This window comes from Thalassophryne amazonica, chromosome 10, assembly GCF_902500255.1.
Source record: "Thalassophryne amazonica chromosome 10, fThaAma1.1, whole genome shotgun sequence".
In the NCBI taxonomy this organism is placed as follows: domain Eukaryota; kingdom Metazoa; phylum Chordata; class Actinopteri; order Batrachoidiformes; family Batrachoididae; genus Thalassophryne; species Thalassophryne amazonica.
Genome location: NC_047112.1, coordinates 27,527,810 through 27,542,013, shown reverse-complemented (window position 1 = coordinate 27,542,013; position 14,204 = coordinate 27,527,810). Strand labels below are relative to the sequence as shown.

General features: G+C 42.5%; 1 protein-coding gene across 2 annotated transcripts in view; it reads right to left on the bottom strand.

Annotated features, from left to right (window-relative positions):
- Window positions 1–1,165: 1,165 nt before the first annotated feature.
- acot11b (acyl-CoA thioesterase 11b) overlaps window positions 1,166–14,204 on the bottom strand; it is a 34,473-nt gene continuing 21,434 nt past the window's right edge. Inside the window, exons 13-16 of one of the 2 annotated variants that reach the window (XM_034179627.1) lie at window positions 9,502–9,635; window positions 7,160–7,291; window positions 3,616–3,742; window positions 1,166–3,459 (exon numbers count right to left, since the gene is read on the bottom strand). In XM_034179627.1, the coding sequence (XP_034035518.1) occupies window positions 3,301–3,459; window positions 3,616–3,742; window positions 7,160–7,291; window positions 9,502–9,635 (552 nt within the window). In that variant the 3' untranslated portion in view covers window positions 1,166–3,300. Of the gene's footprint in view, window positions 3,460–3,615; window positions 3,743–5,832; window positions 6,002–7,159; window positions 7,292–9,501; window positions 9,636–14,204 lie in introns of those variants that run through there. The other variant, XM_034179628.1, reaches the window with a different exon arrangement.

Below are 14,204 nucleotides of genomic sequence, written 5' to 3'. Positions count from 1 at the left end.
AAGACAATGCCAAGCCACATTCTGCACGTTACAACATCGTGGCTTCGTAGTAAAAGAGTGCAGACTTTAATATCACAGACTGGCCTGCCTACAGTCCAGAGCTGTCAGGCATTGAAAATGTGTGGTGCATTATGAAGTGCAAAATATGACAACGGAGACCCCGGACTGTTGAACAACTGAAGTTGTACATCAAGCAAGAATGGGAAAGAATTCCACCTTCAAAGCTTCAACAATTAGTGTCCTCAGTTCCCAAACGCTTATTGAGTGTTGTTAGAAGGAAAGGTGATGTAACACAGTGGGAAACATACCACTGTCCCAGCTTTTTTGAAACGTGTTGCAGGCATCCATTTCAAAATGAGCAAATATTTGCACAAAAACAAAAAAAGTCTATCAGTTTGAACGTTTGTGGTGTTTTTCAATTGAATATAGGTTGAAGAGGATTTGCAAATCATTGTATTGTTTTTATTTGCATTTTACACAACGTCCCAACTTCATTGGAATAGGGGCTGTATACCATATAGACTCTCTTTAATATCCATCTGGGGCAACATATAGAGATCGCTGCAATGGTTGTACTGTGATATTAAAGACAATTTTAATGAGACGTTTCAGCAAAAGGTTTTACGAGTACACTCATTCGGAATAGTCTCTACCACCTTTGTACACACAGCTCTGAAAGTAAAGTGAACATGAGCTTCAAGCAATTCATCAACGTCATGACTCCGTCAACAAGACTACATCTGAGCTGGCTGCTGAAAACTGCAAGCGTGCACACTTCAGACGCCGGTGTTGCACAAACATCAGTCCAATCCATATCCAGGGTTACTGTTACATTAAGCTTTCACAAATTAAATTTAGATGTGACACTGATCTGAGGTCCTCCAGTTGAACAGGAGACTCCAACCCCAATGACGTACACAACATGTAATACAACTGCAAACTGCATTTGTCAGTTTGGTAAATTAAAAAAACTGGTTTTGCAATATCAGTAAAGCCTGGAAGTGAAGGACAGCTCCAACAAACAATCATCTGGTTAACTGTTTTTATTCTTTCTATTAAACCAAGATTACATATAACAGGAAATTGAGGCACTTTGCTGTTGAATGCCCAATAAAATTATCTCAAAATAAAAGCGCATATATTACTTTTATTTATACACTAAATGTACATCATGATTTAATTACAGTTTATTTAAGATTTTGAAAATATCCACTCAGGCAGGTAGAAAAATATGACTAAAAACAAACTTTCACTAACTTTATACCCATACTCATAGTTTATCTACATGCGAATCAGTGCAAATAAATCTGTATCAAAGTTAGTGATTGTGCAGATCACAAACATACTACTGATGAGAATATGTTAATCTGTGATTAGTGCAGCTGAATTTGTTTCACACAACTAGATTTGTCCTAATAAGCTCCAACAGTCGTCTTCAGAGAAAAAGGCAACTGCTGATTTTTGCATGATTTTTTTGTCTTATCTGACTGTGTTCATTTAAACACAATGCATGAAACTATGAAGCAGCTGACTTGTCCAGCATTAACAAATGCATAGTCTGCACTAAGACTTGGCAAATGCTGATAAACCTAACATTAAAAAGTGATGCTCTTTTGCAGAAGGCTTCCACAATGTACAGTTTGGTGATTTTGACCTTTTGATCCCAAAATGAATAGGCTTATTGGGGGCCACCATGCCTAAGACACATACCAAGTTTAGTGATAATCGGGCCAGTACAAGCGAACTCATCTCGCTGACAACTGAAATGTTGCTGACTGACTTGACTCACTCATTGTGCATAGACTGAAGTTGGCAATCTGGTCTGAGTGGGATTTTCTGAATGTGAACAGCGCAAATCGGATTTAAGACCGATTGTTTCCTATCTGGTGCAATCCACCTTCAAAAGGTTTGTTGAACCAGATTTGATTTGAACTAGGGATAGACCCATAATCAGCTCGGTCGATAGTGGCTGAGTATCGGCCATGTCAATTATCAGCATCGGCCGATAATCAGCCAGGGCGATAATCACCCCAGGCCAATTATCGGCCCTGCGGATTATTAGTCTATCCCTACAGAGCACCCAGAGGATTTATCGAACAATGCAGATTATCAGCCCAGCCGATTATCGGTCTATCCGTACAGAGTACCCAGAGAGATTATCGGCCGACGCTGACTGTCGGCCCAACCGATTATCGGTCTATCCCTACAGATTACCCAGAGATTTTATCAAACGATGCAGATTATCAGCCCAGCCAATTATCGGTCTGTCCCTACAGAGTAATCAGAGGGATTATTGGCCAATGCAGATTGTTGTCCCAGTCGATTATTGGTCTATCCCTACAGAATACCCAGAGGGATTATCAGCCGATGTCGATTGTCGGCCCAACCAATTATTGGTCTATCCCTACAGAGCAGAGGTAGGACAAAGTCACCATCAAGTCACTCTCAAGTCATGAATCAGCAAGTCCCAAGTAAAGTTTCAAGTCATAATTACCACCAATTGTTTGCAAGATGACTTGAGACTTGCAGGTTGATGACTTGAGAGTCACTTGATAGTGACTTTGTCCCACCTCTGTTACAGAGTACTCAGAAGGATTATCGGCCGATGCAGATTATCAGCCCAGCCAATTATCGGTCTATCCCTAATTTGAATGCAAATGTGGCTTGAATCCAGCTAGCTCAGGGATCATGACATCAAAAACTTCCTCACTACATTCATGCTCCCACATCGTCCACTGTGGCGCTATTCAGTGCGGCTGCAACGGAGAGGACAGCAATCCTTGTATCTCTGCAGTGCCTACTCACCCAGAAAATACACTGTTTGTGTTCCCTTCCATGTGTCACACACACACCTGCATTTCCACACACACACACACACACACACACACACACACACACACACACACACACACACACACACACACACACACACACACACACACACACACACATTTGCATGCTCACTTGCAGACACACCTCTTTCAGGGTTGAGCCAAATTCATTTTGGAAGCGTGTGCAGGATGAACCAGACTTGAAAAACAGGTCTGAACGCTAAAAAGCAATCCGGATGAATCCGGCTGGAGCTGGATTATTGCCAACAACAGTCTAAACGGGACCACTTCCTGCTCCGCGGGGTGTGGAGGTGATCGGGAAAACAACAGAACCCATTGCAGAGATGTTCAGAGAGCTCCCAGTGATAATCAGCCATTGAGTACATCACCTCGTTACAGAGGTCAAATGAGTTAAAGAGAAACTGTTCCTTCCTGCTGATACTAATGTTTGTTTGGCGGCGCTGCTGTGTCACTGTGCACAGGGCTGCACGGTGGCCTGGCTGTTCTTGTTGGTTTCCAGGAAGTGGCTGCAGGCGGAGAAAGCGTTGTAGAAGCTGGAGGAGAGGCCGGCAATGTCTGTGGAGATGTAGGGGAAGACGCCTGGCGTGGCCTGGTTGTAGTACGTAATCTGAAATGAAACACAGGAAACACAGGAAACACAGAAACACGTTTCCACCTCATAATCAGTATTAAGTGCTGTGTGCAGAATGTGCCGCTGACCCCAAAGGTCAGGCAGCACAGCACTCATGCACATTAAACAGAGCACTCAGTTCGTCTGGCCCACCTTAGTGACGGTCGTGGACTCTTCCCAGATTGTGAATCCGGCACAGAGAACCTCTCCCCTGGTGTAGTCTTCAGTGGGGGGGTGAGTTGGTAGAGTGACGGAACGCAGAGCAATCAGATACGGGTCTCTGTGAAGGACAAACGAGGGCAGGACTGTGAGACAGTGAGGCAGGGAGGCGTCACTCTCATCTGCTTCACACTAAGGAACCTGACGAGAAGCACCAACACCAATGGACCTCAGGGCCTCAACAGGACTTAATTCCCTTCTCTCCTCTTGAATTAAAGATAAAAGTCTATATTACCAGCACATCTTTATAGTTTCATTTCAGCTTCACTATGGTGGTGTCAGATTGGGCCGTGCCACGTGAAGAAGAATAAAAAATGTCACATAACAATATCATTCATTTTATATCCTGAAAATGATGTATATCATGATATTGTTCCTTTAAACATTTTTTAATGAATTCATAGATTATGTACAATGGCCACATGGAAAAGCATATTTCCTATTACATCTTAAATTATATGCTGAAGACTAAAAGTTATTCACTCATATTTGATTGCTTTCCCAGCAAGGGTGGTGGAAAAGTGGTTAGTGCACTTGGTTTTGGTGCGGAAGGTTCCCAGTTCAACCCCCACCCCTGCCACATTTCAGGAAGGACATACAGTGTAAAACTTGTGCCAATTCAACATGCAGATCCATTTGAACATGCAGATTTGCTGTGGCGACCCCAAGTGCAAACAAGGGAGCAGCTGAAGGGACATTCTATTTAATTGTTTTCCATGTTTATTGAGAACATTTGGGGAAATATTTAATTAACATCACTCTCTCACTCATCTTCAACCGCTTATTCAGGGCCGGGTCATGGAGCCAACAGCTCCAGCAGGGGATCCCAAACTTCCCTTTCTCAGGTCACTTTAACCACCTCTGACTGGGGGATACCGAGGTGTTCCCACAACAGTGTGGAGATACACTATAATTTCTCCACCTAGTCCTGGGTCTTCCCCGGGGTCTCCTCCTAGATGGACGTGCCTGGAACACCTCTATAGGGAGGCGCCCAGGAGCATCCTTACCAGATGCCTGAACCACCTCAACTGGCTCCCTTCAAAGCGAAGGAGCAGCGGATCTACTCCAAACTCTCCATGGATGGCCGACCTTCTCACCCTATCTCTAAGGGAGACACCAGCCACCCTCCTGGGGAAACCCATTTCGGCCGCTTGTACCCGCAATCTAGTTCTTTTGGTCATGACCCAACCCTCATGACCATAGGTGAGAGCAGGAACAAAGACTGACCTTCGCCTGACTTCGCCTTTTGGCTCAGCTCCCTTTTTGTCACAACAGTATGGTAGAGCGAATGCAACACTGCCCCTGCTGCGCCGATTCTCTGGCCAATCTCACACTCCAGTGTCCCCTCCTTCCATTAATTAACATGAAAAAAATGTATTTACCTTTGAAACATACTGCTTTTACAGTCTGTAAACATACAGCTTCTTTCCTCGAGCCATCACAGAAATGAACAGACATGTCCAAGCTCCAGTCAGAACAATTGCATTACTCTAACTAGAACAATGGGGGACATGTGAATATTTGTTTTTAACTATTTTAACTTTTTAGGTATATTTATTAATGTTGGATTGATTTTTTTTTAGCTATTTAAGGGTTTTATTAAAGTTGGGTATTTTAAATATCAATTGATGTTTTAGAGTGACATGTACAATATGAGACATGTGCACTATGGGACATGTGTAATATAGGACAAAGACAATGTGGGGTTAGTGCAATATGTGTTATGTCTGTTGGGGACAGTGAAATATGAGACGAAATGTCTAACTGGAATGGTGTAATTTAGAGGTTTCTGAGCCCCTCCGCCACAATGTCCTGATCTTCTTAATATTTATTGAAGTATGTGTGAGGGTGGGCATTGTTTTTGAGGATGAACAAGCAAATTTCGTTGTGCCGATTTCCTGTGCAATGACAATAAAACTGATTCTGATTCTTTTACTGAAGTTTTTAAACTTGCATTTAAACAGTTGATTTTTTAAAAAATATATAACTTCTGCTATGAATATAACTGAACTGAAAACAAACAATTAATGTAAAAATATAAATATAATTTAGCTGGAAATTAAAGGGTTAAAACTGACCTGAATACCCCCTTCCCATTCTTTCAGTGTCATGCGTCCAAAACACATGAACTCGCAGTGCTATTTTCTGCAGGGATGAAACACAGAATGAGAGAGAGCGCCTGAAGACAGGAAAACACTTATTCAGTGAAATAATCCCTTCATTTCTGAATGTTTCAGTGTGGAAACTGAATTGATCGTGCCATTGAAAGCTTCAACAGAGTTTCTGCTTTTTCTCCTGTGACGCGTGGCACAGCAGCACTGTGAAATGTGAAATGGAGCACAGTCACAGTGACACAGAGAGAGTGTGAGTGTGCTGGAATTATTACACATCGTATACACCACTATGGAAAAACATTACAGAAGACAATATGAAACAATCAGCTGCATCCCTGTGGTGGTGTACAAAGGGAAAATGACAAAAATGTACTGGGTCCAATCTCACACTTGGTTCCAGGCAGCACACAGTGCAACAACACAAGTGTCATTGCTAGTTTTCATTCAACACAGGTGCCATTTTTTATACCATGAGTCAGTGTCCTTTAAATAACAATACCACTTGTGCTCCCAAGGCCATGTTTGTCTGAAAATGAGGCGTGGTTGTGTTGCCAGTTGATATCACCCATCATCAGGAAGCGTTTGCACCATAGACAACCTAACAACAGGTCTAAAATCCAGTGCTGTCTTGTTAAGTACAAACAGTCAAACACACTTTATACCAGATATTTAACAAAACATGCTCACTCTGCTTGCCTGTACATATCATCTCCAGTCACCTGCAATGGTGTAATATTAACAAGATGTCCATTGCTGGCACAGAAAGAAAATGGAGTGAGAGGGGAGGGGGAAAAAATCATGTTTTAAAAATGTTATCTCTAAATCACTAATGTTGCTGTGGGCTTCACCTCAGGGAGCTTTGGTGGCCACCATCTCCTGTGTGCTGTGACAGGTTGTAGTTAAATCTCCTAAGAAACCACTAATCCTTTCATTTGACTCCATCCATTCATCCATCCATCCATCCATCCATTTTCTATCTGCTTCCTCCAATTAAGGGTCACAGGGGTGACTGCAGGCTATCTCAGCAGTCATAGGGTGTGAGGCGGGTTACACCCTGGACAGGACGCCAGTCTGTCACAGGGCCACATATAGACAGACAAAAACATTCAAACCTGCATACACACACCTATGGACATTTTAAAGTTACCAATTCACCTAACATGCATATCTTTTGGATGTGGTAGAAAGCCAGAGCACCCAATGCCCACAGTGCCTGGACTTTTGCTAGTGTGTCCTGGTGTTTAAATCGGAAAGTTCACTTGGACACACCTCAAATGTGCTTGCACCCTCGATGCAAGTCAGTTTTGTGTCCACCATTAAAACAGGTCCCAATGTAAGATTGGGCAGCTGTGACTGCATAATACCTGGCATCACATGGCTTCCTCCTGGAGGCCAGCAAGATAAAATCCTGTCCTTTGCCTCCTTTACTGACAGATGGTGTAGCTACACGGTAAAGCGTGTCATCTTCGTCCACCTGGATGATCATCTCACACTTCCTGTAAATGACAGCATGGGAAAAAAATAATTAAATTTATAAAGTTAATTAGACTTTGAATGTTACACTGATATTGCTATCTGCTATCATAGGTAACTTGAATTGCCTTTTTTTAAACAAGTAGTTTTCATAAACAATAATGCAGAATATTGACAGCAAGCCCTTACAGCCTTCAAGTAAGTAAAACCAAATGTATGGTTATGGTCCATTTATATATATGTACGAGGTCTGTGACAAAAGAAACGGACCTTTTTATTTTTTTCAAAAACTATATGGATTTGAATCACGTGCGATTACATCAGCCAAGCTTGAACCCTCGTGCGCATGCGTGAGTTTTTTCACGCCTGTCGGTTGCGTCATTCGCTTGTGGGCAGGCTTTGAGTGAGCACTGGTCCACCCCTCCCGTCGGAATTCCTTTGTCTGAAAACTTGCTGAGAGACTGGCGTTTTGCTTTATCAAAATTTTTTCAGAAACTGTGAGGCAGATCCGAGTGGATACCATTCGAGAAATTCAGACGGTTTTCTGAGAAAATTTTAAGGGCTGATGAGAGATTATGGAGTGTTACTGTCGCTTTAAGGACTGCCCACGGAGCTGGACAGCGCGCCGAGCCCGAGCCGCTGTCGTCAGCCTGTTTCGAGCTGAAAACTTCCAAATTTAAGCCTCTGTTGACCCAGGATGTCGTGAGAGAACAGAGAAGTTTCAGAAGAGGTCGGGATCAGCAGTTTATCCGGACATTCCACTGTTAAAGGAGATTTCGTAATGAAAGACGTACGGACGGATTCGCGCGTCGGGACGCAGCCGCTCATCGCACGGCGCCACATGAAAACGCCTCCGTGTTGATAACCATTCGTAAGATTTAGGCGGCTTTCGATGGCTTTCAGTCGAGTGAGTATCCGAGAAATTGTTTAACAGCTGGGCATGTTCAAACTTGTCCTGGAAGGCTTCCAGCGGAGGCGTTTTTCTTCCTGTAATTAAAAAAGCCTTAGTGGGATTTCCTTACCACTGCTGCCGCTGTGCTTGCTCAGGGGGTAGGTCAGACTAGACCTTACTCATCTGTCACACCTTATGTAACTTATGTTGTAAACTGGTGCTGCAATAATCAAGTCAGTTGACTTGAATGGAGTCATAGATTCTCATCCGTTTCACACTGTGTAGTCAGCATGCCAACTGCACGCTCCCTCAAAACTTGCAACATCTGTGGCATTGTGCTGTGTGATAAAACTGAAAATTTCAGAGTGGCCTTTTATTGTGGCCAGCCTAAGGCACACCGGTGCAATAATCATGCTGTGTAATCAGCATTTGATATGCCACACCTGTGAGGTGGGATGGATTATCTTGGCAAAGATTTAGACAGATTTGTGAACAATATTCGAGGGAAATTGAGGTAATTTTGTGTATACAGAAAATGTTTTAGATCTTTGAGTTCAGCTCATGAAAAATGGGAGCAAAAACAAAAGTGTTGTATTTATATTTTTGTTCAGTGTAAATAAACAGGGAAAAACTTTGTTGCAAATTTAGATCACCACAACTTATGCAACTCTTCCCTGACCAAACGTCCACCTGTCTATAAAAATGTGGAGTGAAATTTACTTGGTAATAAGCTTGGTAACAAATTCCACATACTAGAGATGGAACTGTGACAGTATTCTGTGGCAGTAATAGTTACTCACTTATTTCTTTTTTATATTTTTTTAAATTTTCACTTTTGATACTCTGTCTGCTTCTTACTCTGTGTGCTGCTATACAATACTGCTGGAACCTCAATTTCCTGAGGGAGTCATCCCAAGGGATCAATAAAGTTCTATCTAATCTAATTTAATTTGTAATTTCTACTTCAGAACAGTACCAGACCAAATTAAAATGAAGTTACTGAAAGTGTTTCTGTCGTGGTTTGTCATTTTGCAACAGATTTTCAGGACACTGTAAAGTGATTCCTCACATTTACTTGACCTAGGAACTTTAGTCTCTTCTGTTCCCTTGCTCAAGGAAAGGTAGGGTGCAGAAATTGTTATAAAGCTTTTCTTAAAGTAAATTTCAAACCTTGCTTTTTTTCAGTGCTGCTCTTTCAGTCTGCACCAGTCATGATTTGTAATACTCTAATTTTACTTTTGGGTTGTTGCTGTAATCCTTGAATACTGCTCACAGTGTAATTACGGCTTATTGGGCTGTTGCACTGACTGTGATTAACCACATTCCAAATGTGCTACTGACTCATAATGTGGGTCCCACTCTTGTCTCCGCCTCAGGTCCGTCAGTAAGTGGAATGTCTGCTCTGCTGGTACGCCGACATGTGTCTCCACCTTAAAGCACAGCATCTGGTTTTCCTCCACTGTGTACAGTCTGACCTAGGATGGAAGCACATCCACAAAGACAAGCAGTGTTCAGCATCTATAAATAGGGTTCCAGGTATTTAAGCAGAACCATTTCAAATCCAACATGCAGTCTGAACCGTATTTACTCTGACCAGTGGGATACCGCAGTCATAGTGGCTGCCCTCAGAGTTACTGATGCAGATCGGAACTTCATATTTATGAACAGTTAATCTTAGTACACATGAGCTGCACTAAAGGACAAATTCACTCTTTTTCAACCTTAGTCAAGTCAACATCATCGTAAACAATCAATCCTGAGTTCTCCACTCACCTTTGATACCTGTGTCATGTGAGAAAAATCCTTTTTCCACAAATTGCTGAAAAGGAAATACATTGGTATCAACAGGGCACCTAGAGTACGGCTCTACATAAACTCAAACCACATTCTCCCAAATCTTAAAATGTCATAGTGTACTATAGTTATTAATGCTTTCGTGCATTTTATAGCTCCTGATAATATATGTTGTAGACAATATTATTGCTATACAATTTCTATAGGGTGTAATTTCTCCCAGCTCTTTATGTAATTTACTGGCCCTTTCCAAGAACCAAACAATTGCATTCCTCATTTTGGAGTTATTAAAGGTCACAATGAAAACTGGACCGGGACCCTCACATACAGTGTCCATCTTGTGAAAGGCACAGAAAATGGGTGATACAGCACTTTTTATACAATGTGGGTGTTTACAATGGGTGTAGTTTAGTCTCACATTTCTAATGTTGCTAGCTCTCACAGATAGGGGGAGCCCTCCCTGTATCTAAAACTTAGACATAAATGATGGAAGTAAAACGTAACTCTTATGTTTAAACATGAAACCAGATCCCAGAGACTTCCAATCAAATAGCAAAAGCAAACACTTGATAACTAACATAAAATAAGGACTTAGCACAGATATTATCTAACAAGGGACTATTTATTCATTGGAGGTACTTGTAAACTAAACGTTTAACATCATCCTTTGATGTTAACCGTTTAATCAAATCTGGAAAAAGCAGCGGTGGGCACAGTTCCGCTAATCTGCTAACCGCTAATTATCGAAGCTAATGTTTTCATTAGCAGATTAGCTTTTCAAATAACACTGAAACCCATCAGCGGACCAATTAGCTTTCAACAAATTTAGGATCTGATCATTTTTAAACCGCTAACATATTTTTGCAGGCATAGTGAATATAGCTTAACAGTTAAAAACATTTGTGAAGTCTGAAATCAAAGGTTTTAGTGCCTGCCTCTTACATGTTTTGTAGCAGACAGACAGCTATGAGAGGTACAGTTCTATCCTCTGCAGGCAGAGGAGAGCTGACTACGCTAAGCACTAAAACCTTCAAAATTAGTGCATTACTTTAAAACTAAAACATATAGCTGATATTTTCACTTTATAAAATGACAAACATGACATTAGTTTAAATAACTTGTCCGGAATTAGTTTGTTTAAAATTTTAACCATAAGTGAAAACTGTCTGCCTGTGCATGACTTGGGTGATATGCCAGCGAGTCTATATTTCTGTAAATGTTATTGAGTTATTTTTTTTCTTCATTGTTTTTGTGTTTCTGAGAGCCTGTGTATGTGTTTTGTGGTTTGAGAGGTGATATATATATATATATAATATAATATTATATGACTGCGATGCTACACATGCTCTGATTGGCTGATTACTGGTCGGATACTTTGCCATATCCGAACCGGTTTCCATGACAATTGGTCTGCAACGCGTATTTTCTTTACAAACCAGGAAGCTAAAAAAAAAAGCAAGTCGGACATGAACATACTCCATAAATATCTCAACAGCATCGGAAAAAACACACAGATTGAAAGCTTACCAGGACCGGACCATCTGTTAGCAAGTTCTTCATGGAGGTGAAGAAAGTGAACGAGCCCAACACCGTCAGCAGCATATTCGGGTGTTACTGTAAGTTTGTGTGTTTATACGTATACGAGGGCTGTCAATAAAGTAACGGTCCTTTTTATTTTTTTCAAAAACTATATGGATTTCATTCATATGTTTTTACGTCAGACATGCTTGAACCCTCGTGCGCATGCGTGAGTTTTTCCACGCCTGTCGGTGACATCATTCGCCTGTGAGCACTCCTTGTGGGAGGAGTCGTCCAGCCCCTCGGCGGAATTCCTTTGTCTGAGAAGTTGCTGAGAGACTGGCGCTTTGTTTGATCAAAATTTTTTCTAAACCTGTGAGACACATCGAAGTGGACATGGTTCGAAAAATTAAGCTGGTTTTCAGTGAAAATTTTAACAGCTGATGAGAGATTTTGAGGTGATTCTGTCGCTTTAAGGACTTTTCACAGTGTGAGACGTCGCGCTGCGCTCTCAGGCAGCGTCGTCAGCCTGTTTCAAGCTGAAAACCTCCACATTTCAGGCTCTATTGATCCAGGACGTCGTGAGAGAACAGATAAGTTTCAGAAGAAGTCGGTTTCAGCATTTTATCCGGATATTCCACTGTTAAAGGAGATTTTTTTAATGAAAGACGTGCGGACGGATCCGCGCGTCGGGACGCAGCCGACGCGGTGCGGCGGCACAGGAAAAACACCTCCGTGTTGATAACCATTTGTAAAATCCAGGCGGCTTTTGATGGCTTTCAGTGGAGTGAGTATATGAGAAATTGTTTAACAGGCAGGACATGTTCCAACTTGTCCTTAAGGCTTTCAACAGAGGTGTTTTTGCTGTGGCGGAGCGTTGCGGCGGCTGCGTCCTGACGCGCGGACCCGTCCGCACGTCTTTCATTAAAAAAATCTCCTTTAACAGTGGAATATCCGGATAAAATGCTGAAACCGACTTTTTCTGAAACTTCTCTGTTCTCTCACGACGTCCTGGATCAATAGAACCTGAAATGTGGAGGTTTTCAGCTTGAACAGGCTGACGACGCCGCCTGAGAGCGCTGCGCGACGTCTCGCACCGTGAAAAGTCCTTAAAGCGACAGAATCACCTCAAAATCTCTCATCAGCCGTTAAAATTTTCACTGAAAACCAGCTTAATTTTTCGAACCATGTCCACTTCGATGTGTCTCACAGGTTTAGAAAAAATTTTGATCAAACAACGCGCCAGTCTCTCAGCAACTTCTCAGACAAAGGAATTCCGACGAGGGGCTGGACGACTCCTCCCACAAGGAGTGCTCACAGGCGAATGACGTCACCGACAGGCGTGGAAAAACTCACGCATGCGCACGAGGGTTCAAGCATGTCTGACGTAAAAACATATGAATGAAATCCATATAGTTTTTGAAAAAAATTAAAAGGACCGTAACTTTATTGACAGCCCTCGTATAACAGCCATATAATAAATTAATTATTAACTTTGTGGCTCGGTCTGTACGGAGAAATATCAGGCCGAGGTGTTGACAGTACGGACCGAGCACAGCGAGGTTAACAATCCTTTAATATATATCCAGTAAAACTCACCTAAACCGTCATTGTATAAACCGGATATTTGCACTCACGGGACAAAAGCTGTGCTTCTACCTGGGATATTTCTCTCCAACGTCCGCTTATTCCACAACAAAATGGATGAGCTGGCACTGCTGATGAAGAAGAATAGAGATTTCTCCTCATCTTGTGTACTGTGCTTCACGGAGATGTGGTTAAATGTACAGACACCAGACTGCGTGCTCCAACTAGAGGAATTCTGACTCCTCCGCGCAGACAGAGACCGAGCACTCTCTGGTGGAAAAACAAGAGGTGGAGGACTCTGCTTCTATATCAACAACGCCTGGTGCTCCGATGTGACTGTGATCTCCCAACACTGCTGTCCCTCTCTGGAATATCTCCTCATAAACTGCAGACCGTTCTACTCTCCACGTGAGTTTAACTCTTTCATACTTTGCTCTGTGTATATTCCACTGAGCACGGACGTGCACGAGGCCGAGCGCGCGCTCGCGGATCAGATTATGAGCGTGGAGAGAGACTTTCCGGACTCTCTTGTTATAATTCTCGGTGATTTTAACAAAGGGAATCTCAGTCAGGAATTACCAAAATACAAACAGTTTGTTAAATGCCCGACCAGAGAAGGGAGCACGTTAGATCATTATTACACGACAGTGAGCGGCGCCTACCGCGCGGTGGCCCGTGCAGCTTTGGGACTCTCAGATCACATGATGGTCCACTTGATCCCCACGTACAGACAGAGACTAAAACTCTCTAAACCTGTTGTGAGGACGTCTAAAGTGTGGAGCAATGAAGCTGTAGAGGAGCTACGCGCATGCTTGGCCACCACAGATTGGGATATGTTTGAGGCTTCAACAGACAGTCTAGATGACTACACGGACACTGTGACGTCATATATTCATTTCTGTGAAGACAGCATCATCCCACAGCATACCAGGGTGAGATATAACAATGACAAGCCCTGGTTCACACTTAAACTCCAGGAGCTCCGTCAGCAGAAAGAGGTGGCTTTCAGAGAAGGAGACAGAGACAGCTATAGAGGTGCAAAGTACAGATTTAGCAAGGAGGTGGCAAAGGCTAAATCCATGTACAGTTCACGTCTGCAGCAAAGGTTCTCTGCCAACGACTCTGCCTCTGTGTGGAGGGGGTTG